The sequence below is a fragment of the Schistocerca piceifrons genome, chromosome 8, assembly GCF_021461385.2.
Source record: "Schistocerca piceifrons isolate TAMUIC-IGC-003096 chromosome 8, iqSchPice1.1, whole genome shotgun sequence".
Taxonomy (NCBI): domain Eukaryota; kingdom Metazoa; phylum Arthropoda; class Insecta; order Orthoptera; family Acrididae; genus Schistocerca; species Schistocerca piceifrons.
Window position 1 is genome coordinate 114,951,709 of NC_060145.1, and position 25,902 is coordinate 114,977,610.

The window sequence follows — 25,902 nt, forward strand, 5'->3', positions numbered from 1 at the left end:
ACGCTGCCCTCCAATACTAAATTTGTGATCCCTTGATGCCTCAGAACGTGTCTTACCAACCGGTCCCTTCTTCTTGTCAAGTTGTGCCACAAACTCCTCTTCTCCCAAATTCTGTTCCTTACCTCCTCATTAGTTATGTGATCTACCCATCTAATCTTCAGCATTCTTCTATAGCACCACATTTCGAAAGCTTCTATTCTCTTCTTGTCCAAACTATTTATCGTCCATGTTTCACTTCCATACATGGCTACACTCCATACAAATTCTTTCAGAAACGACTTCCTCACACTTAAATCTATACCCGATGTTTACAAATTTCTCTTCTTCATCAGTTATTTTGCTCCCCCAAATCGCAAAACTCCTTTACTACTTTAAGTGTCTCATTTCCTAATCTAATTCCCTCAGCATCACGCGACTTAATTCGACTACATTCCATTATCCTCGTTTTGCTTTTGTTGATGTTCATCTTATATCCTCCTTTCAAGACACTGTCCATTCCGTTAAACTGCTCTTCCAAGTCCTTTGCTGTCTCTGATAGAATTACAATGTTATCGGCGAACATCAACATTTTTATTTCTTCTCCCTGGATTTTAATACCTACTCCGAATTTTTCTTTTGTTTCCTTTACTGCTTGCTCAATATACAGATTGAATAACATCGGGGAGAGGCTACAACTCTGTCTCACTCCCTTCCCAACCACTGCTTCCCTTTGAAGCCCCTCGACTCTTACAACTGTCATCTGGTTTCTGTACAAATTTTAAATAGACTTTTGCTCCCTGCATTTTACCCCTGCCACCTTCAGAATTTGAAAGACAGTATTCCAGTCAACATTGTCAAAAGCTTTCTCTAAATCTACAAATGCTAGAAACGTAGGTTTGCCTTTTCTTAATCTTTCTTCTAAGATGAGTCGTGAGGTCAGTATTGCCTCACGTGTTCCAAGATTTCTACGGAATCCAAACTGATCTTCCCCGAGGTCGGCTTCTACCAGTTTTTCCATTCGTCTGTAAAGAATTCTTGTTAGTATTTTGCAGCTGTAACTTATTAAACTGATAGTTCGGTAATTTTCACATCTGTCAACACCTGCTTTCATTGGGACTGGAATTATTACATCCTTCTTGAAGCCTGAGGATATTTCACCTGTCTCGTACATCTTGTTCACCACATGGTAGAGCTTTCATGCCTAAAACGGTGTAGGAAAACCGTTGTCATTCAAAGTATCTTCTAGTCGTCTCGGGATGGGTAGATACAGTTCCTCTATGATTTTCAATGGAATATTTTTCCATCCTATGGATCACGTACCCTTCCCTCTAAAGTAAACTACAAAGGCTCAATAATATTGAGACATGGTGACTGTGGTGGTCACGCATTTCATCCAATGTTCACGAAAACCATATCTGGACGATGCGAGCTGTGTGATCAGGGGCCTGTCGTCTTCCAACACAGCATCGCAGTTGAGAACAAATCATTGTGCCATATAATTGACCTTATCAGCTAAACTGGCCACATAATCCATGGAACTATTGCCACCTTCCAGTGTAACTATGCCGCCCATTGGAATACCACGATTCATCATCGAAACCCCACCACGTTTCACTCATGGGACGTAAATTCGACCAGGTGTTTGAAACAGTGCGAAAGAATAGTCCGACGAAATGATATCCTTCTATTGCTCCATACTCCAGGTTTTATGGCTCCGAAACTACGGTTTCCTGTTACTAGCATTTGTATCACTGATGAGTGATTTTGGAATTCCAGCTCACCCTGCAATTCCCTGGTTATAAACCTCCTTTCGTGTTCTTTTGGTGCTCACATGTACGTAATTGAGAGATTCAGTTCTGCAGTGATTTGTGCATCTGTCGACCTCTTATTTTTTGTCACAATCGTTTTCAGTGACCGTCCTTCACAGTCATACAATACACACCTCTTTTCACGTTTTCGCTTAGCGGACCGTGTTTTTCCATTTACCATATAGAGAGTATAAATCTCCGATACGATGCCTCTCGAAGCACCAGAACAGTTTACCCGTGCTTGCGTCATTTAGCTTCGACATAATGCGTACTCACGATTACACAGAACACTGCTTTTTTCACGACTCACACTCACAATGTATTGAGCACGTTATACATGTGCCGTACATGGTCAGATACAACAGCGAAACCTGGCCTGCATCTACATTTATACTCAGGCATGTATTTCTTGGCGTGTTCCCATGTTTTATTCCAACCTCTGTGTATTACTGACCTGATGTGTTTGCGTTCCTGACTGATTGAAGGAAAATTCATCAATGAAAATCACTGATAATAAAACCGGAACAGATTACATATTTCTGGAGGACAAGTCGATGAAAGGCCTAAGACGTATATAAATTAAAAGTTACATCCCGTTATTTAACTGTATGTCTGTATGTGAAGCAGACAAATGTTTCATTAATGGAGATAATGTGTTACAACTTTATCAGATATTTTGAAATTTTTATTTACATTGGAATGAATGCTCTTTAGGTTTTGGCCCCTGGCGACGAGCTTCCTCCTATTATTGACATCGGCCCTCGAGATATGGAGGTCGCACCAAAGGGCACAGCAGTGTTTCATTGCGTCACGGCTGGTGCCGCCAAGACATCCGTGCAGTGGCAGAAGAATGACGATCCTCTGGCTCCCGGAGGGCGGATAGTAGTGCTGGGCAACGGAACGCTTGTCATCAAGGGTAAGTTCTCAGCGCAAGTCTCTCTCTCTCTCTCTCTCTCTCTCTCTCTTGAAAAAAATGATCGTAATCTACTAGTAAATTATTGACTCGCGTAGCTTCTGTGGCTGTCTACATCTATTGTGTAAACTCCCTTCCTCCTTTATCTGATAACTGCTTTGTATCAAAGAATTCTATCACGTATTCGGCAGTCAAACAGCCAAACTCCAGATTCTTAGAGTAAATGATATTGGAGTGGCAGTAATAACACATGGCCAAAGAAATGTGATAATTACTTCACCCGCAAGGACTGGTGCCCGTAATTTATGGACCCTAAAAAGCGGGAAATTACGCTACAGCACGTTTGTCATTGAAGCACGGCCCATCATACAGTGAAGGACAATCGAACTAGACACACCTATCAAGAGGCGTGTAGTTCGCCTACGAAGGGGAGCCGTCAGCGTAGGTGGCTGCCATACGAAGGACCCTCATTCGATTCCTGCTGCTACCAAAGGTTTTTTTTTTCCTGGTGGGAGGATTGGCGCGAAGTCCACTCAGCCTAGTGAGTTTAATTGAGGGGTTACTAGAAGATATGCAGCGGCTCCATGGTCTCGAAAGGCTGCCAAACGGCCTGGAGTACGGTATGCTGACCACATGCACCTCCATGCCGCATCCGCATGACACCGCAAGGCAGACGATCAGACGGTGGCCGGTAAACATCCTTTGAGCCTTCAAGGGGGTTGGGGTTGGGGGGGGGGGACGAGGAGCTCATTTGTCCAGCAGCGTGCATCACCCACTTTTCGTTCATATGACGGCGTTCAGAAGTCGGAACACGGACTCCACCACCCTTCGAAGGTCATTTGGAACCTCACGATGCACCAGCTCAGTAGGAGCACCAGCTCATGTCGGAGTTAAGTCCAAGGCGTGCATTTATCTCTCGATGACGTCTTAGAGGTGACGTCGTACACCGCACCACTATCCTCATCTTCGCTGAAACTTCCTAAAGTTGTTCTAACACGGTTCGGGTGCAGTGGTTTAGCCATTCCTTGACAGAAATCGCACAGCCGCGAGCCAGCGTAGTAAGTTAGTGGTGCGAGTATCTGAAAAAAAATGGCTCTGAGCACTATGGGTTACCATCTGAGGTCATCCGTCTCCTAGATGGTTCAAATGGCTCTGAGCACTATGGGACTTAACATCTATGGTCATCAGTTCCCTAGAACTTAGAACTACTTAAACCTAACTAACCTAAGAACAGCACACAACACCCAGCCATCACGAGGCAGAGAAAATCCCTGACCCCGCCGGGAATCGAACCCGGGAACCCGGGCGTGGGAAGCGAGAACGCTACCGCACGACCACGAGATGCGGGCACGTCTCCTAGACTTAGAACTACTTAAACCTAACTAACCTAAGGAAATCACACACATCCATGCCCGAGGCAGGATTCCAGCCTGCGACTGTAGCAGCAGCGCGATTCTGGACTGTAGCACCTAGAACCGCTCGGCCACATCGGCCGGCTGAGTATCTCAGTTTGAGGAAATTCGCCACTACCAGAGAGAAGAATTGACGGACTCCTCGTGTAAGTCTGATTCACCAGCAGGGAATATAGATACGGATGGGAGCGCAGCGGTGCAGCAACTGCTCATTATTTCTGCGCTGGACATCAAGAATCGTGCGAAAGGTGCAATTTAACCTGTAAAGAGCTGCGAGGAAACAAAAGGATGCACCTGATCGAACAGTAGGTTTCTACGCCCTGTGCTGGTCAGAGACAACGGTAGTCGTATTTGGGACCCAGTTTCATGCCACGTAAAAAACCACCAGGCGAGAAATTCATCCACGGCCTGTCTGAAAGATGCCGTGTTGCCATGTTAGAGACATCGCGTCCTGTGGTTTTTAGCGCGCTCGAAATTTACCATCGGTATATACTAATGTCTAGCGCGATCCAACAACATTCCAGGTGACCTTCCTCGCCCGCCGGGGTGGCCGAGCGGTTCTAGGCACTACAGTCTGGAATCGCGCGACCGCTACCGTAGCAGGTTCGAATCCTGCCTCGGGCATGGATGTGTGTGATGTCCTTAGGTTAGTTATCTTTAAGCAGTTGTAAGTTCTAGGGACTGATGACCTCAAAATTTAAGTCCCATAGTGCTCAGAGTCATTTGAACTATTTTTTTGACCTTCCTCCATACTTCATGGTTCAAGTTGTAGTGATTCAACACAGCTACTAATCTGTGCCAAGTGCTACGTGCTGTGGATGGATTCAGTAGCTCATAACGAAGACATGATTCTGCATGGTATGCCTGCTTACATGTTGCCGTTATCTAGCATTAAACTGGCGCCTGTTTGCTCCACTGTGACGCTCCCATCTGCTGTTAGTCTCCTCCACACAATGATAGAGACTTGTCATCAAAACGTTGATGCCCACGTTACTTGACTCTGTTAGCAACGGTTTTCCTCTAACCGAATCACTGACGGTGTCAAGTTATTTTTAATTGTGATATTGGTTTTTTAGCCTTTCAGCCACCTAAAGATATTACAGATCTGAAGGGAAAACGGTATGGTAATACATAAAAGGAAAAGATGTAACTACAATAACTTCACAGTTACTACGAAAATGTAGCAAGTATGATTACAATAGGATTCCAACATTATAATAATTAAAGCTGTGAGGACGGGGCGTGAGTCGTGCTTGGGTAGCTCATTCGGTAGAGCACTTGCCCGTGAAAGGCAAAGGTCCCGAGTTCGAGTCTCGGACCGGCACACAGTTTTAGTCTGCCAGGAAGTTTCATATCAGCGCACACTCCACTGTGGAGTGAAAATTTCATTCTATTAAAATAATTACTTTATATTTCACGTTGCTCCTTATAATTATACTTTTGTTTCGACTAAAATAGCAGGTAGTCTCGTTTATATTGAAATGTCTTTGATAATATCGACACGTGTGCTCAGGTTGTTAATAGGTATTTCAGACAGGTGGTGTGTCTTTGTAACTCTTTTGTCAAATCCTGTCGGTTTTTGCAGCCAACTGATTTAGGTATTCGTATTCATCGCAGTCGTACAGAGGAGATGGTAAATGATGTTGACCGGATGATAGTTATGTTTGAATCGACCTTGATTGAATATCAAACGGGATATAATGACTATCAATCCTTGCCGGCAGCCGTGTCCACAGTACCAAGGGCTGGTTGCTGTCGTTGTTGTTATGGCAGCATAGTTCCGGGTTCGATTCCCGGCTGGGTCGGAGATTTTCTTCGCTCAGGGACTGGGTGTTGTGTTATCCTAATCATCATCATTTCATCCCCATCGACGCGCAAGTCGCCGAAGTGGCGTCAAATCGAAAGACTTGCACCAGGCGAACGGTCTACCCGACGGGAGGCCCTCGTCACACGACATTTCATTTCATTTTCAGTGCCTTCACGTCGTCGCCTGTGAGGCTCTTTACTCTCTGTCCTACGCATTTTCTATCAAGATGTTTAATCATGTAGGTAAAGTCTCCGGATGGTACAAACTTGTATTCTTTTTTGTCATTGTAAATGTCTTTCTTCGCAACAGCGTCATCTATTTTAGTGCACGATATGTTGATATGTTGTAGAAAAATTTCCGCTACCAGTCACAATAAAAGGTTATCAATTTCTCACACGACCGGTTTCGGGCTGGCGCCCATCCCCAGGTGTTTGTCACTTACAACTGTAACACTTGTATCTGTTTAGTCACCAGCAAATAATATTTTTGTATTTATACAGTGATCACTAGCAATATAAACATGTACATGAATGTATAAACACCTGAGGATGGGCGCAAGTCCGAAACCAGTCGTGTGAAAAATAAATAACCTTTTATTGTGACTGGTGGCGCAAATTTTTCTACACCCTATGAAGGAACAGTCACGGAGTTCGACAGCATCCACTATGGACAAAATTAATTTCATGTTGATATGTGCTTCAATTGCTATGTGAGTCTCCCTCCTAATCTTCCGTCACATATTGGTCACTGTTGAATCGACTATTGCGTGGTGTGTCTGTACCTTCCTTAGCTTCTTAAGCAAGGAGGTTGCCTTTTAAGAGCCGAACAGAATAGAAATACGCTTGTCAGTTGTTAAGTGTGTATACTTTATTGGTACATACTTCACACGCTGGCACAAGACAGTCCCCCGTGGTTGCACGAGTTTGGAGACAGAACGACCCATGTATCGGACACCGAAGAACTGGGAGAAATAACATGTGCTGGTTAGGGCTGTTGATGTTTCTAAAAATATCGGGAGTCCAGTCCGATATATCGATATTAAGAAATGTAATTAAGAATCGTCGATATAGCGAATAAAACCACCGACGTATCGGTATATCGACAGAAAAAGTATCGACAAACCGGCCTATAAAGCTATCGTCTGCACGTTGTAAATATACTGTCGAATTTAGAGATATATATTTAAGTACTGGATCTGTGCGTCAACAAGCCAGCAGCCTGTCTATTCCATTAGAGCAAGAACTGAAAGGAAAAACCATGTACTTTCACGCTTGACGTTAACCAGTTTGTAGCAATCGTAACTGCATGTAAGTAGCACAATAAAAGGTATCCGATGAGTTCGTCGTTCAGTATCGTCACATATCGAATTTGTACACAACACTTCCTGTCGACTATCTGCTTATTCGTTTCTGCCAACGCCAGCGACCTTGCAGTTGTAGTGACAAAAGGACCAGGCGGCGCAGTAGCTAATAGCTCCCATCATTATGACGAGATGCCACTCCAAACGCCTATTAAACGTGGAGCAAGTAACTTTTTCAGTGGTTTGTTGCATAAATCGTTTACATTGGCTATGATGTTCAGTTATCTAGCGGTGCTCTGTGAATTTTAATCGTTATTCTACGCAGTGGCCTGTACACAAAATTACTGCTATCCCAAACAAGTCCTTCAGCGATAGGTACTTGGTGCTACCACTGTAAAGCCAGGACATGTAGCTAGTTCGTCTATGATAATAATAATAATAATAATAATACTGCAACCTCCCTGAATTTTCTGAGTCTGCACTGGGAGTGTCTACTGCAGTAGAAAGATGATCTTACATGATAACAAGCAGTACCGTATGTCATACCTGCTCGCAGCCGTTTACTGCAGTTTCCTCTGCCTCAGAGTAGAGCACTGCACGATTACGTTGCCATCCAGTCGGTCACCACTCATCGATTGCCAATCAGTGTCGTTCCTTTTGAGTAACGTCATGTTAATACGGCTTAAAAATGATCCACCGAAATTAATCTTAGCAGGTCACGACGCTGCTTGCCACCGAATAATGGGCCTCCTGTTTAGCCACACATGCGCATTACTGGGGCATCACAGCATCGTTCTTTATCTGTGATGTCGTGCATAATCAGAACTGCAATATGTACTAACTGCGCTTGTTAACGATCTCTGCTTCACCTTAGGAACACGAGCCCACAGTTTTTCCATGAAAGCGTACAAACGTCTACGACTCTCGGTGTTGAGGGGCCTTCGCTACAGTAACAACAGCCTCATGACATCACTCGCAACTGAACTGATTATCCCAGATAGAACCCGAATTCCTACAAACCAAAATACTTCATTTTGATGTAAATGGAAATGGCTCTAGGCACTATGGGACTTAACATCTGAGGTCGTCAGTTCCCTAGACTTAGAACTACTTAAACCTAACTAACCTAAGGACATTACACACATATATGCCCGGGGCAGGATTCGAACCTGCGACCGTAGAAGGAGCGCGGTTCCGGACTCAAGCGCCTAGAACTGCTCGGCTACAGCGGCCGGCTAAATTTTGACGCAAAGAGACCTTCCTTAGTAACAATTTTATAGTTATTAAGAGACATTATGTTATTACAATTTTATTGTCTAATAATAATATCTTAACTATGTGTAGTCGAGTTCAGCATCGAATACAGAGTACCAAAAACGAAGGGCCTTGTTTTTCTACAGAATATTATTAGTGCTAGCTTAATGCAACTCTCATATTAAACCATATTTCTTTGTAGTTATTCAATGAAACACACATTTCCCTTCATACAAAGGGTTATTTTGTAAACTTCGGCCCCTACTGGTTATTTTCTGTTATTCATATTTTGTTGATAAGAGTGTTACGTTCCTTTCACTTGTCACAAACATATCCTGTAATAATACCATCGTAGTTCTGTCTTTGAAAGTTATGTACACACACAAGCTGCTGACACTGGCCTGGCTCATTATTTATCAGGTGAAGAAAACCGTGTCGCTTTCGCTTAGTCCAAAACAAAGCTTGTTCCACCGGATCCGCCTTACGACTATGACCAAAAAGCTGAATATCGAAAGCGTCGGGTAGTGGTTTTTCCCGTTGCACAGTAACGGCTACCCCAAGTGGACATTCAACATAAAATGCATTACCACAGGGATGAAAAAATGCCAATCGCTGAAAACAAGCGGGCCTGACGTTCATGGATATTAGCAGAAAATTAAAGACTAGTGCTGCGAGAGGGATATAATGTAAATAAGCATAGAAAACCTTGAAGTGGTTCAAAATGGTTCAAATGGCTCTGAGCACTATGGGACTTAACTTCTAAGGTCATCAGTCCCCTAGAACGTAGAACTACTTAAACCTAACTAACCTAAGGACATCACACACATCCATGCCCGAGGCATGATTCGAACCTGCGAACGTAGCAGCAGCGCGGTTCCGGACTGAAGCGCCTAGAACCATTCGGCCACTCCGGCCGGCAAACCTTGAAGTCACTGAACAAGTAACCGACAATTCATTATATATTCGTGAGTAAATAAACTGAAGAGACTTGCAACTAGATAAAGGGCGCTCCTGTAGTAAGGCGAATAGGCTTATTGGGCGCGTCCGGAGTCGGGAGTGTTATCGGGTCTTTTTCAAACTGTCGCCGTGACAGTCACTGCGGAAAGGAGAAGAGACACGTTATCAGCAGTGTAGGTTAGTTCACAAAATATCGATATTCCGGCATCTTCACTAAAAAGTATCGATATATTTCAGCGGCATATATTTCCTCTATGTATCGATATCGAAATGGCAATTCGAGAGCCGATATTTTAATTTCATATTTTTTTGCGATTTTCGGTCAGTATTTGATATTGTTCTTGTGAAATTGTAGTAGAATATAATTTTACTTCCACTGTGGGAAGGAGTCGTAACTATTTTTTGAGCTTTCATCACGTCCAGTCGTTCTCTTTGAATGTGATGCAAGAAGCAAGTGTAGGTGGCACAAAAGAAGAAGTGAGATTGCAAGAATGGTGAGGGGGGAGGGGGGGGGTGCGAACGGAATAACAAGATTTCTGATGTGAATAAATAGCACACCAGTTGCGTTAAAAATCAATTTTTAAGCAATTAGTGTGCTATTTCTACACATCGGCATTCTTCAAAAACAGTTGCTGAAAATGATGAACAAAAATCGAATGGTCTTTGCGGTGGGCGGAGACGAGTGAGGGAAAATGCCATTTCGGCACTCTACGCTAGCAAAATCTGCTCTTATTAGCTTAATATCTGATACATCCAGCATCGCAGATTATTTAGGAAGTCGGCGGCCGGATCCTGCAAAGAACGACTGAAGAGAATCGTTCAACGTGACAGAGGTGCAAATCTTCCACAAATTGCTGCATATTTCAATGCTGGGACATCACCAAGTGTTAGCGTGCGAACCATTCAACGATACACCATCGATATGGGCTCGTGTACCCTTGATGACTGCACGACACAAAGCTTTACGCCTCCCCTGGGCTCGTCAACACAGTCATTTTACTGTTGATGACTGGAAACATTTTGCCTGGTCGAACGAGTCTAGTTTCAAATTTTATCGAGTGGTTGGACGTGCACGGGTATGAATACAACTCCATGAATCCATGGACCCTGCAAGTTAGCAGGGGACTGTTGAAGCTGGTGGAGGCTCTGTAATGGTGTGAGACATGTGATGTTTGAGTGATATGGTACCCCCGATTACGTCTAGATACGACTGTGACAGGTGGCACATACGTAATCATTCTGTCTGATCACCAACGTCCACTCATGTCCTTTGTGCATTCCGATGGACTTCGGCAATTCCAGCAGGAAAATGAGACACTCCACAGGTTCAGTATTGCTACAGTGTGGCTCCAGGAACACTCTTCCGAGATCAAATACTTCCACTGGCCACCAGAATCCCCAGACAAGAACGTTATTCAGCATATCAGGTATGCCTTGCAACAACGTGTTGTTCAGAAGAAATCTCCACCCCCTCGTACTCTCACGAATTTTTGGACAGCCCTGAAGGGTTCATGGTGTCAGTTCCCTCCAGCACTACTTCAGACATTAGTCGAGTCGATATCACGTCTTGCTGCGGCACTTCTGAGTGCTCGCGGGGGTCCTACACGATATTAGGCAGGTGTACCAGTTTCTTTGGCTCTTCAGTATAAATACCCTGGCCCGTACTGACGGCTGCCACCATGGAGAAGTGCCACTAAGTCGCTGCTGAAGTACTGGTTATTCTTCGTGTTTTACTGTCGCCGTTAATTCAAGTCGATAAAACAAATATCACACTAGACTAATTTTGGACCACCCTATCTAATGAGCACGTAAAATTCCGCTTTGAGGACATTTTTTTTTTTAATTTGGGAAACAAACCGACACTGTCCTTCGACTCTGGGCGTCGTATGGAAGACACCATAAACTGTGTTTGTTTGGGCTGACTCCAGGTAAACACTACAAAAACCAAACTGCACATATCTGAGGAAGCACCAGAGAGATTGCGCTTGTGACTCTTAGGAGAACGCCCAATGTATGTATGTCCTTAGAATATGATCAGGTTGGCGGGTTGTGCCAGTATGTAAATCGTGTGGTTGTCATATGTAACGTTACACATAAATTCTGGAAACAGTGATCGCAAGCATGCCGTGTCAGCTCGCTATACTTCCGACAGGCAGTCAGCCGAATGTCTGTGATCATCGTTTCCAGAGTTTTGTCTGTGACGTTACATTTGACGACCAGACCATTTCTGTCACGAAATGGCACAACTTAGCAACATGTAGAATTTTGGGAGGCACATGGGATTAGCCGAGCGGCCTTGGGCGCTGCAGTCATGGACTGTGCGGCTGGTCCCGGCGGAGGTTCGAGTCCTCCCTCGGGCATTTGTGTGTGTATTTGTCCTTAGGATAATTTAGGTTAAGTAGTGTGTAAGCTTAGGGACTAATTACCTTAGCAGTTAAGTCCCATAAGATTTTACACACACATAGAATTTTGGAACACATATTATGTTCGAGTACAATGACTTTTCTGGAGACTAGAAATCTACTCTGCAGGAATCAGCATGGGCTTCGAAAAAGACGATCGTGTGAAACCCAGCTCGCGCTATTCGTCCACGAGACTTAGAGGGCCATAGACACGGGTTCCTATGTTGATGCCGTGTTTCTTGACTTCCTCAGGACGTTCCATACAGTTCCCCACAGTCGTTTAATGAACAAAGTAAGAGTATATGGACTATCAAACCAATTGTGTGATTGGATTGAAGAGTTTTTAGATAACAGAACGCAGCATGTCATTCTCAATGGAGAGAAGTCTTCCGAAGTAAGAGTGATTTCAAGTGTGCCGCAGGCGAGTGTCGTAGGACCGTTGCTATTCACAATATACATAAATGGCCTTGTGGGTAACGTCGGAAGTTCACTGAGGCTTTTTGCGTATGATGCTGTAGTATATCGAGAGGTTGTAAAATGGAATACTGTAGTGAAATGCAGGAGGATCTGCAACGAATTGACGCATAGTGCAGGGAATGGCAATTGAATCTCAATGTGGACAAGTGTAATGTGCTGCGAATACATAGAAAGAAAGATCATTCATCATTTAGCTACGGTATAGCAGGTCAGGAACGGGAAGCAGTTAATTCCATAAACTATCTGTGAGTAGGCATTAGGAGTGATTTAAAATGGAATGATTAGATAAAGTTGATCGTCGGTAAAGCATATGCCAGACTGTGATTAATTGGAAGAATCCTAAGGAAATGCAATCCGAAAACAAAGGAAGTAGGTTACAGTACACTTGTTCGCTCACTGCTTGAATATTGTTCACCAGTGTGGGATCCGTACTCGATAGGGTTGATGGAAGAGATAAAGATCCAACGGAGAGCAGCACGCTTCGTCTCAGGATCATTTAGCAATCGCGAAAGCGTTACGGAGATGATAGATAAACTCCAGTGGACGACTCTGCAGGAGAGACGCTCTGTAGCTTGGTACGGGCTTTGGTGGAAGTTTCGAGAACATACCTTCACCGAGGAGTCAAGCAGTATATTGCTCCCTCCTACGTATATCTCGCGGAGAGACCATGAGGATAAAATCAGAGAGATTAGAGCCCACACAGAAGCATACCGACATTGTTTCTTTCCGCGAACAATACGAGACTGGAATAGAAGGTAGAACCCATAGAGGTACTCAAAGTACCCTCCGCCACACACCGTCTGGTGGCTTGCGGAGTATGGATGTAGATGTAGATGATGTATAAACGAAACCGGTCGTGATACCATAAATGTGTAATAATACCGCTATTCTGGTTTTCATTACTCATTAATATATGTGTCAGTCGGCTGTGGTGTCAACAACATCAATTTCAGTACATATCTAACGCTCACGTTGCTTTTCAAACGCAGAGGTGCAGCCGTCGGACGTGGGCAAGTACAGCTGCTGGGCAGCTTCCGGTGGCGGCCGCAGCATGCATTCGGCGCTGCTGTCGCTGAGCGAGACGCCGTCTGGCTCGGCAGCTGGGGTGCCCTGGAGCGCCGCGGCGCTGCCTCCGGCGCCGTCACAGCCGCGTGTCGCTGACGTCACGGATACGTCACTGACGGTGACGTGGCGGCCCGTGGAGGGCCACGTACTGGGCTACACCCTGGAGTACTGCTGCCCGGACCTGCACGGCGGGTGGGTCGTGGCCGGCAGGAGGCTGCCTCCAGACACCTTCACCGTGAGTACCTCACCGGCCCTCCTCACAAGAGATGTGAGAAAATATTCAATAACTGAGTGCCTTCCAATTTCAGTGAAGGGGCACTGCAGACTATTATCAGGTGAAACACATTGTAAGTCAAGTTCACAACCATAGTGACCAATGCGGTCAGTTTATAAATAGAAATAAAACTGAACTGAATGTATTTTGTTAATTTCAAAATATCATCCCCTCGCGAAACTTTAGTGTCAGTCTAACAACATTCTGTGATAAGATGTTTGTCATTCACAAGTTTGAAACTGGACGACATTTCTTTGAGAATATCGATATAGTATGGTGAAAACCGTTTAAGCTGTGGAAACGAGTGCGAGGGTATACATGAAATTTTTGAATAACGTCTCGAAAACATAAAGACAGATAATTAAATTTTTGTATGTTTTCGACTACATCTCTCCATTCTTGGTACATGTTAAAATTCCAGCGCCACACTGCCGTGGCATGCTGCTAGAGGAGTCTAAGAGAAGCGGTGCAGCCCATGATCAGTAAAGTGGATTATAGTGCGATAATCTGTTATTTTGCATTTCAAGGAATAACGTCATAGCCGGTCGGTGTGGACAAGCGGTTCTATGCGCTTCAGTCTGGAACCTCGCGACCGCCACGGTCGCAGGTTCGAATCCTGCCTCGGGCATGGATGTGTGTGATGTCCTTAGGTTGGTTAGGTTTGAGTAGTTCTAAGTCTAGGGGACTGATGACCTCAGAAGTTAAGTCCCATAGTGCTCAGAGCCATTTGAACCGTTTGAATAACGTCATAACCATCAACGCATGGTCGGTGGAAGTATACGGCCATAATACACCATCAGTCGACACAGCCTTCAGGTGCCGCAGACGCTTAGGATATGGTGAAACTAGTCAGAATAACCAGAATGAGATTTTCACTCTGCAACGGTGTGTGCGCTGATATGTAACATCCTGGCAGATTAAAACTGTGTGCCGCACCGAGGTCCCGAGTTCGAGTCTCTGTCCGGCACTCAGTTTTAATCTACTAGGAAGTTTCGTAGTCGGATTAACGACAGACGATATAGCGGTCCGTCTCTCTGGCTAGAGCTGGGAATCGCTATGGAAGTAGAAGCCGTGGTGCTCGGAAGATCAGCGTATCACAATCCGGGTAACAGTGAAATTAAAATTGTTCATGTGCTAATAGGACTGGCACACTGAGAATTCCGTGTAAACTTAATTATTTATATAGACAGCTCATCTATTTTAGGAATCGAGCATCTCGACCACTCTCGCCTGTTATCGACATTGATACTGACAAGATATCGGTCCCAGGGATTTCAAGACTTTCGAGAATGTTTTAATCTCAAGTCTGACATCAGTTAACAGACGACCAGGGAAATATTTTTTCTTGTGATATAATTGCAAATTTATATTTTCGGATTTTTTTTATTTTTTCGTACTGTGAAAGCTTGCTTCTTGCAAAATTTCATGATTCTAGGTCAACGATAAGTGCACTATAAGCTTTGAGGTGTGAGTTCGTGAGTATCGAAATATTTGACATGAATGGCCGTATCTTTTGACTGCGTTGACTCAGAAGCTTACACTTATTACAGTGCCAAGGGATCATAAACCTTAGTATGTGACATAATGTTCAGCTTGATACGTATACCCGTTCCTGATAATAAGGTGTCTTAACAGACGGAGGGTGGACAGACACTTAGGTAGTATATGACAAGAAAAGAAAAAAAAAATGTAACACAATTACGAATTTATTGTTTTCGAATTTTTTCCTTTGGTTGTAACGTGAAACCTTGCTAAGCCCAACTGCCAAATTTCATGGTGCTAGGACAATGGAAAGTATCCAATAGGTTTTGTTGAGTGAGTTTGCTTAAGTCCAAATATGTGACATAGACGGCCGTATCTTTTTATTACAATTTAGTTAGAAGGTTACGTTTCTTACACCGTCAAGGGACTGTAGAAGTTAGTACATGACATAAATTTCAACTGGGCATGTCAAACCGTTTCTGAGAAAAAAGGTTTTGTAACAGTCGGAGAGACAAACAGATAGACGGACAACAAAGTGATTTTACTTACTGACTGAAGTACGGAACCCTAAAAAGTGAAAAATCAGTCATAAATCTGTTTCTAAAATTAACACGAAGTTCTGAACATGAAATATTTGCCACTTGCTGGGTTTTGCGACACCTCACACCCACTGGAAAATCCCGTAGAACCAAGGAAATAGCGCGTATTTTGCAGCTGTATTCTACTGATCTCTGCAATCGCCTAAACACGAAGGACGAGTTCAGGGTTATCACTATAACAAGACACAAAGAAGTGAAATCAGTAAAACTTATGAATTCACTACCGCCAAAAAGGGCGAAAGCTCAACCAGCATCGAAACTAGGCGATGCTTAATGTTCTTTGGTATTGCCGTAATGTGGTACTTAACTGTCATAGGAGCATTGTACCGAAATTTCTGACGAGATAAAAGGATGCTCAACACACAGCGTCGCGGGAAACAGACGAAGAGGGAGTTTTTACTCCACGACAACGACGCAGTTCTTTCTGCACCATGCAGTCATACATGCGGCTTCTTTGGTCTTTCAGACCTTGTCCCACTCGTGTGGCCTCCGGATGCGAGGCCGGCATTTCCAGAATGATGAAGAGGTGGGTTTTTTACGTGGAACGTTCCTGAAACGCTAAAATTCAGACTTCTGCAACCAGCGTCTCCACCAAATCGTCCGTCGTTGAGAGCAATGTGTCATCCTCAAGAGTGAATACGTAGAGAAGGACTAATACCATCACAAATTTCATAGTGGCGGATTGATTTTTTTGACTGGTTCATTAAAAATCTATGACTACATCTCGCATTACTGGACTTAATGCTTTAAATTAAGCAGAATAGTGAAGTGGCTATTCAACCGGAGTAGTATATTTATTTATTTGATGGCTTTAAAAACATGCGTAAATTTAATCGTGTGATCCAAATGAAAAAATTGTTAACTGATTATTATTTCCCAGAATGTTACGTGAGAAAGAAAATGTAGCAGAATGATAATTATCCTCGGCGTATTAATTCTTTAAAGAGCATGGACTCAAAAATATACTGTGGGCCCAAACAACACTAGAAGAATACTCCTCTTACCGTTATATTCAGGCTGTGGTAGTTGAATCCTGGCTCTCGGTGTAAGCTGAAAAGTAAAATTTTAAAACTAATGTAGCTCTCTGCTGTGGCTCATTGCTGTGAAAAAATGTTTTTTAAATGTTAAAGCGGGCGATCTCTGCTTTTCCGCTTTGATTTCGCTTTCTAGACCGACGCGTAATGGCGTCCGTTGAAGCAGCGGCCGCTATTATTGTGGAGCTGTAAACGTCTTAAGAAAAATTAAACCAATGCAAGGAACATGACAGAGGGCTCACTGTACACTGGAATAACTCAAATAGAAACTTTAACGTACTCTATTAACAAGGTTAACATCATAACAGCTTACATTACTTTCGTGAAGCAAGATGTGTGCTTCTCTACAACAGAGACAAGCGAAGGAAGAGGAAGAGGGGAACGATCTGGGAGCGTTCTTGTCCCTTATTAACATCATAGAGATTATTACATTTTAAGAGTTTATTCCTTGATACTAAAATTAAAATCTAATATCCACAATAAAACATGGATATTTTCCGCCGCCCATGCGGTCGGTGAAACGCGTAAGGTTCGCGTACATTTATTTACTCTTATAATATTTCTGGTTCCAAGTTTGTTTTTTTTGTTTTGTTTTAAATGTCTTTACGACACAATCATCGCTGGGACGGCGCAATAGGTAGCTCTGATACTTCTTGCAGCGGACGATCGGTCGAATTCTCGATCGAAGCGATATAACATCTGTTAAGTGCAGTTAATCCCGAACATAGGCAAATAAAAACAGCGAGAACTGCTCATTCATTCACTTTTGACAAAGTTAAGGGCTCTAGATGACAGTTCATTTAAGTTGATATAGACAGTCTTGTAAGCGTTTGTTCTTAATTAAGACTACAGTTTTTATGGAAAGATAATGAGTTTCTTGATCGATTTTCCATGTGTTGGAAACACTACAATAGGTTTAACGTGACACAAAGTTTGAAGAAAACGAACGGCTCTCGAAAACCTCAAACGAAAGTTCAGGTAATCTTCAGCACTCGAAATATAAAACGGAGCGATATGATGGATGTCGGTGAAACTGAAATGAAAAATGTGAGCCGGCCGAAGTGGCCGTGCGGTTAAAGGCGCTGCAGTCTGGAACCGCAAGACCACTACGGTCGCAGGTTCGAATCCTGCCTCGGGCATGGATGTTTGTGATGTCCTTAGGTTAGTTAGGTTTAACTAGTTCTAAGTTCTAGGGGACTAATGACCTCAGCAGTTGAGTCCCATAGTGCTCAGAGCCATTTGAAAAATGTGACGTCATTGATGGCGAAAACAGCGATGCACATCGACGTTCTTTGCTAGGTGCTGCAGCGCTTGCCTGCAGTTGTCTGCTATACCTTCCGCGCCAACCATATAGATTATATTTTTAAATATGGATAGGAGCGAAATAAGTGAGCTTATATTGTTAGTAATTATCGATAATGGCTGGAGAAAATCCGCAAGAAAGTTACAAAGGTGTCAGTCGATTCAAGAGTGCATAGGATTTTGAAAATGAAGAGCTAAAAACATTCTGCCTCTCCCTAGACAAAATGACACTGACAGTTGCTTGGAACAGGCGATAAAAATTTCTGACATTTTAGAGATGTTAAAATCATGTTCCCTACACTCCCATAGTTTTACGTCCACCATCGTCGTCCTCAAAATGTTTAACTCTGACTTGATTATTTTCTCATCTTCAACATTTATCTAGAGATTTCATTTCCACGTATGTAGTGTAGATAAACACAACGACTGTTTGAATAAAACTTCAGGAGACGTTTATATTTCCATCATCACATTTTCCCCATCATGTAGGGTAGCAATATAAAAACGACGTCATATTTACTAAGATTTTATCATAATAAATCGTACCAAAAATGACGCGTTATTTTCTTTAATGCAGCGGTGTCCTGATCATCATATTTTATAGTTAGGTGATTCTTCCGTCGCTGCGTCTTAGAACATCATCATAACCTTTTCCCTTATGGCTGAAGTGCTCCTGGAATTCTGGTGCCTGTCTTGAGAGACGGCATTCCGGCGGATATGAACTTCTAATCACCCAAATTTTTTGAAAATATTACGCCAAAAAAATTGATTTTGTACATCTTACTGTCTAATGTCGTCATTCGATAAAAAACGGAATTTCCATTCATTATCCGCCATACTTACTGGACTGCATCAAATTAACTAGAACGTTGCACGAAATTTCAAAAGATTTTGCATTGGTAAAAACGCTTATGGTTGACTTTAGCTCATACAGAGTAGTAAACGAAGTTAGCCCACCCGCTTTGCCTTGCAGTCTAACGCACGGCTTTCCGGGCGGGAAGGAGTGCCTGGTCCCCGGCACGAATCCGCCCGGCGGACTTGCGTCGAAGTCCGGCGAGCCGTCCAGTCTGTGGAAGGTTTTTACGAGGTTTTCCATCTGCCTCAGCGAATGCGGATTGGTTCCCCTTATTCCGCCTCAGCTATACTACGTCGGCGATTGCTGCGCAAACAAGTTCTCCACGTACGCGTACACCACCATTCAAAAAATGGTTCTGAGCACTACGGGACTCAACAGCTGAGGTCATCAGTCCCTAGAACTTAGAACTACTTAAACCTCACCAACCTAAGGACATCACACACATCCATGCCCGAGGTAGGATTCGAACCTGCGACCGCAGCAGTCGCGCGGTTCCCGACTGAAGCACCTAGAACCCCTCGGCCACCCCGGCCGGCACACCACCATTACTCTACTACGCAAACATATGGGTTACACTCGTCTGGTGTGAGACGTTCCCTGGGGTGGTCCACTTGGGGCCGAACCGGACAATAACTCTGAAAGTTTTGTGGACTGGCAAGACAGCTAATCCACAAGGACGGGAGGCCGAAGGGCACGCGTTAAGCTCACGCAGGCTGGCGTGAGGTCTGGAACAGGTAAAGGTCTTATAGTAGCAAAAATAGTACGTAGCTTCTGGAATACTTAACTTTAATCCATAATTGGTGAACATCGGTCTGACGGTACATGCATCACAAGATAAATAGCAATTGATAATGGCGCCTTGCTAGGTCGTAGCAAATGACGTAGCTGAAGGCTATGCTAACTATCGTCTCGGCAAAAGAGAGCGTAATTTGTCAGTGAACCATCGCTACCAAAGTCGGCTCTACAACTGGGGCGAGTGCTAGGAAGTCTCTCTAGACCTGCCGTGTGGCGGCGCTCGGTCTGCAATCACTGATAGTGGCGACACGCGGGTCCAACGTATACTACCGGACCGCGGCCGATTTAAAGGCTACCACCTAGCAAGTGTGGTGTCTGGTGGTGACACCACAGAAAGAGTAGTTCGGTGTGGGGCGGCGGAGGGATGAAGTGGACTGCGGTAGTCGTCGTGGGGTTGTGCTGCGGCGGAGACGGAGACTCTCCGTCCTTTCTATGCCCCCGGTTAACATACAATACAATACAATACAGTACAATACAAATGAAGTTAGAGAAGTGGGCTTTTGATCCGAAGAAGGGCGTGCGTGACGCGTCCATTGACGTCCTTCCTAGTCGTGAATCATGTAGTCATAACAATCTTCGTATCTGATTATCGGCTCACAACAACAATACGCCTCTTCTCATCCAGCTAGTCCGGCAGTAAACACTATGCAGGAGTTGAGTTGAGAAATCATTTCTCATCCACCTTACTCACTTTATATTGCGCCCTCAGATTTTCACTTTTTCCGCTCCCTACCAAATATCACTCCAGGAACTTCTTTTCGTGATGAAAATTGGCCTCGTGATTTCTACCGTCGATAGATAATTTACCCCACCGTCGGCTTACTGTTATACACAGTGAACGCGAATATAGTATTACTGATGAGTAAAAGTATATGTTATTTTTATCCATTGTGTTTATTAAACTTACGAAAAAACGCTACCAACTTATACACCAACCTAATGTAAACACTCTAAACCCTATTATTCAGCGAGATACGGAAGTACTCCTCCGCAGCAGTCAGAGGTAGGCGGCTGAGGACGTATTCAGACGTCCATAGCACTGTGGGAAAACCCAAGCGGCTCACTTATAGACGTTTACAACACCTGTAGCATGGCTTGGCAGGACGTGTATACACGCCTACAGCAGCGAAAGGATATGAAAAGCGACGTCATATTTATCAAAGTTTTATTGTAACAAATCGTGCCAAAATTGACGCGTTATTGAGAGATTTTCCTTAATGCATCGTTGTCTTGAAATAGCATATTTTCTTGTTAGTTGATCCCTGTGTTACTGCTTCGTCGAACATCTTCATAATTGTGAATGGAAAGCACATAACTGTTGAAGCTCTGCAGTATTTTTTCAATTCGTTACTCACGAGGTTCTTTTCAGACAGTTACTGTGTATCACCATTAAAAGGATGTACAACACTGAAAGAGAGTGAGGCGCAATGACTTCGCAGTAGTAACGTAACTGAAAATTTTAAACCTAACAGTACATGAAGGTAAAGGCAACAAACCAGAAAACGTTAAGACTAAACGTCGAAACGATTCTGGAGAGAAGATGTTCTGGTGTGGTACAAAGAATCTAACAACCTGCAAAACAGTTTAAATTAAATTAAATTAATGAGCCCAATGATGCGCAAAGAACTGTACTCAATTGAAGAGAAGATGTAACAAAACAACGTAAGGGCCTAGGAAACAATTTAAATTAAATTAGCAAAGTCACTCATGTGCAAAAGAACTAAAATTAATTGCAAAGAAAATGTAATTATGGTTAACAACCTAATACCCTATAAGACAACGTTAGTCAAAGAAAGGAGTGTAGGAGGAATAGCATGAAAAGTTATTACAGACGTGAGATGATGCGAAACATAGTTAAAGATACAATTGACACTTGCAACAAAAAAGTTGTACTATATAATCATACAAATAAGACGCTTTCAGTTATATCACAATAGGAGGACTGCATCGTTTCGTCTATAACGTAGATAGCTGTTTTGCGTCGCTTTAATTCACGTTTCAAAGTACGTTGAGAAAATTCGACGTGCAGGCTTCTTCACGCTCATAGCTGCCCGTTATGACGTCACAAAACATGTCATACGCCGCTTCTTCATTAGCGGTCACGTCCAGTGGAATGATAGTTTATTTGTACTTGTCAGCGCCGGCCGCGGTGGCCGTGCGGTTCTGGCGCTGCAGTCCGGAACCGCGGGACTGCTACGGTCGCAGGTTCGAATCCTGCCTCGGGCATGGGTGTGTGTGATGTCCATAGGTTAGTTAGGTTTAAGTAGTTCTAAGTTCTAGGGGACTTATGACCTAAGATGTTGAGTCCCATAGTCCTCAGAGCCATTTGAACCATTTTTTTGTAATTGTCAGTGACCTGTTTTTCCTAAAGCCCTTTGTCGCTGTTACTGCTGAACGGCTCTCGTGCCCAGAAAAGAGGTTTCGAAAGAGAAAGCTGCTTCTATATTTGGTGCTACGTTGCACGTGTTGACCGACTTGTACATTTTGCAGGTGGAGGGCCTGCGGCCGGATACGCGCTACGCGGTGGTGGTGCGTTCCGAGACGCCCGCCGGGGTGTCGCGCGCCAGCCCCCCGTCGCACCCCACGCGGACTCTGCCCCCGGGGGGCGGCAGCCGCCCCCACTCCCAGGAGCAACGCCGCCTGCAGGCCGCCAGGGAGGCGCTCGGCCGCCTGCAGATCCTCCTCAACGCCGCTCAGCCCATCAGCTCCAACGCGGTGCGCCTGCGCTGGCAGGTGCGTGCCATCATCCTACTGTAGGGACGCTATCCACCATATTACCAAAACCATACACCCCCGTAAAGCGGTTTCACAACAGTACATGACACTGATCTTCTAGGGAAGAAGGGAAGATACCTGAAAATTTCACCCCTCTCCCCCTCACTCTCCCTCCCCTGAAAGAAAGTCTCTAAACACGCTCGAGCTGGATTTTATAATAACAATTGTGCTGTACTAATAGCTACGGAATACAGATGTCTTCTACGGTGGTAGGAACTGTCTGGTGATGTGACAGAAAAATAAATGGGAATCGATATGGAAGACATAGGGGATTTAGGATTAATCAGAGTTCCACATAATTTTGAAAAATTTGCGATTAGCTAAGGCCCAAGTCACAGATAACACTCCTTCGGATTTTCTAAAATTTTTGGAAGTGCAACCAAACGAATATTCACGTTGGGTTGTAGAACATGAGGAGACGTGGAAGAGAAGAAATAAAAACATTCAGAAGTAAAAGTAAAACCCCTTGATGAGATAATAGTAAAAGAATTCGTAGCAGCTTCGAAAACCACAAAAGATGAAGTAGCAACTGGCTTAAACGGAATTAGTAGAGATTCAGCTAAATACAGGGCTATTACAAATGATTGAAGCGATTTCATAAATTCACTGTAGCTCCATTCATTGACATATGGTCACGACACACTACAGATACGTAGAAAAACTCATAAAGTTTTGTTCGGCTGAAGCCGCACTTCAGGTTTCTGCCGTCAGAGCGCTCGAGAGCGCAGTGAGACAAAATGGCGACAGGAGCCGAGAAAGCGTATGTCGTGCTTGAAATGCACTCACATCAGTCAGTCATAACAGTGCAATGACACTTCAGGACGAAGTTCAACAAAGATCCACCAACTGCTAACTCCATTCGGCGATGGTATGCGCAGTTTAAAGCTTCTGGATGCCTCTGTAAGGGGAAATCAACGGGTCGGCCTGCAGTGAGCGAAGAAACGGTTGAACGCGTGCGGGCAAGTTTCACGCGTATCCCACGGCAAATTGGCTCATGCCAGAACTGGAGACCGACAGCGCCGACTTCATCTTTCAACAGGATGGTGCTCCACCGCACTTCCTTCATGATGTTCGACATTTCTTAAACAGGAGATTGGAAAATCGATGGATCGGTCGTGGTGGAGATCATGATCAGCAATTCATGTCATGGCCTCCACGCTCTCCCGACTTAACCCCATGCGATTTCTTTCTGTGGGGTTATGTGAAAGATTCAGTGTTTAAACCTCCTCTACCAAGAAACGTGCCAGAACTGCGAGCTCGCATCAACGATGCTTTCGAACTCATTGATGGGGACATGCTGCGCCGAGTGTGGGAAGAACTTGATTATCGGCTTGATGTCTGCCGAATCACTAAAGGGGCACATATCGAACATTTGTGAATGCCCAAAAAAACATTGTGAAAATATCTCAAATAATAAAGTTATTGTAGAGCTGTGAAATCGCTTCAATCATTTGTAATAACCCTGTATGTAGCGTTGTCATTACATCTTAAATTGTTACATCTGTTTAATACATACTGGAAGCAAGGAGACTTACCAGGAAACTGGAAGAAGACGCAAGTAATATATATATATATATATATATATATATATATATATATATATATATATATATATATATATGAAAACAGAAAAAATTATACGTGAATAATACTGAGGGATAAGCCTACTTCACACACCGTATAAACTTTATGCAAGTACTTTAAAGAGGAAACTGGAAACAGTAGCACAGTGTTTGGAGAAACAGGCCATATTTAGAAATGGACGATCAGCGACTGACGCGGTTTTTATTTTACGATAGCTTGTTGAGAAACAGAAAGTTTAACAAAGAGACACCTATTTCTTTCGTATATCTGAGAAAGCTTTCAATAATGTGGTTAGAGAAAAGATAAGTAGAATAATGGGGCACCACTACATTTTATATCAGCTGTCAAAGGTCTGTATAAAGAACCGTCATTAATCTTGAGTATATAAGACATATTTACATTTATGTGTTGTATAAATAGGTTCAAGGAAAAGAGGGAAAAATAATATTAGAGGGTCAAGGACAAAGTGACAGGAATAAAAAGGGTGTAAGACACAAGCGTATTATTTCGCTTCACCTCTTCAGTCTTTACACTGAAGAAGGAAAGGCAAAAATAAAAGAAAGGTTGAAGAGTGGTCTTAAAATTCATGGTGAAAAGATATCAGTGATAAGTTTAACTGATAACGTTGGTGCTGTGAATGTAAGGACGAACTGTAGAATGTATTGAATGGAATAAGCAGTCTAATATACTCGCACTATGGATTGCGAGTAAACCGAAGAGGGACGAAAGTGATGGGGAGTAGCGAATGTAAGATTAGCGACAAACATAGCATCGAAACTGGGGATTGCGAAGTGAATGAATTCTGCTACTTGGGAAGCAGTGTAGCATACGACGGACGAAGCGATGAGAAGCAGACTGAGTGGTCACCAGTAACAAGTTCATATGACGTCACTGTATGGAGCAATGCCTTGAGTTTCGACATTTAATTCTGAACGTCTGCGTCAGGTCTGGAGGTCAACAACTGCGTGCCGTCAGCAGTCATCCTCTTATTGGAAAATGCTAGAACCGGAAATCCCTTCAGAAAGATATCCTCAACAGGCACTCTGTCTGCCCCTCTATTAGCTCGTCTAGAGCTCAGGTGAAAAGTCTTAATGTTGCAGTGGGTCAGAAATCCAACTGCATGCTTTGTGTAGAGAATAAAAAATATGAAAACCCACACGCACCACAGTCACTGTACACATAACAATGACGGAGAAACACTCGGCCGAAAGCTCGTGCATTTGAAAACACTTGACGCGGCTGATAGGTGGGCAATAGTTTACGCCTGAGAACTCATCGGCAAAAGAGACATTAGCACTGGCGATGATGTTGGCAGGTGTTGGGCGCTGAGGAGCTGGTGGAGGGCGTGTACGTGCGCTACCGCGACCTGTCGGCGGCCGAGCCTTCCTTCGGCCTGGTGACCGTGATGAACGCGGGCGCCACCGGCTACACCGTGTCCGGGCTGCGCGCCTTCACGCGCTATCAGTTCTTCCTGGTGCCCTTCCACAAGGCCCTCGAGGGCCGGCCCTCCAACACCATCACGGCACGCACCCTCGAGGACGGTAAGCACCAAGCCGGCTACTGTGCACACTTCCTGGGTATATATAGATGATTATACACTGCAGTACTTCCCGACTGTATTTGAGTCCTTGATGATTTTTGTTCGTAGGGTTTTAGGCCGTGGTCCTAGGTATAGCTTACTGCCGAGAGGGAACTTTAGAGCACAAAGTCTATGGATAACCACTCACACAGACATGTACCTTCATAAAAATTTTAGTCATCATCTCGAGCAGAAAAGACGGGTGATCAAAACATTAGTCGACATGGCTAAACGAGGCTGTGACCCAC

General features: G+C 43.9%; 1 protein-coding gene across 1 annotated transcript in view; it reads left to right on the forward strand.

Moving 5' to 3' along the window:
• Positions 1–25,902, forward strand: part of LOC124712111 (roundabout homolog 2-like) — a 108,754-nt gene that overhangs the window by 24,422 nt on the left and 58,430 nt on the right. Inside the window, exons 3-6 of the mRNA XM_047242408.1 lie at positions 2,502–2,703; positions 13,299–13,609; positions 22,207–22,449; positions 25,391–25,616. Coding sequence (XP_047098364.1) covers positions 2,502–2,703; positions 13,299–13,609; positions 22,207–22,449; positions 25,391–25,616 — 982 coding nt within the window. The remainder of the gene's footprint in view (positions 1–2,501; positions 2,704–13,298; positions 13,610–22,206; positions 22,450–25,390; positions 25,617–25,902) is intronic.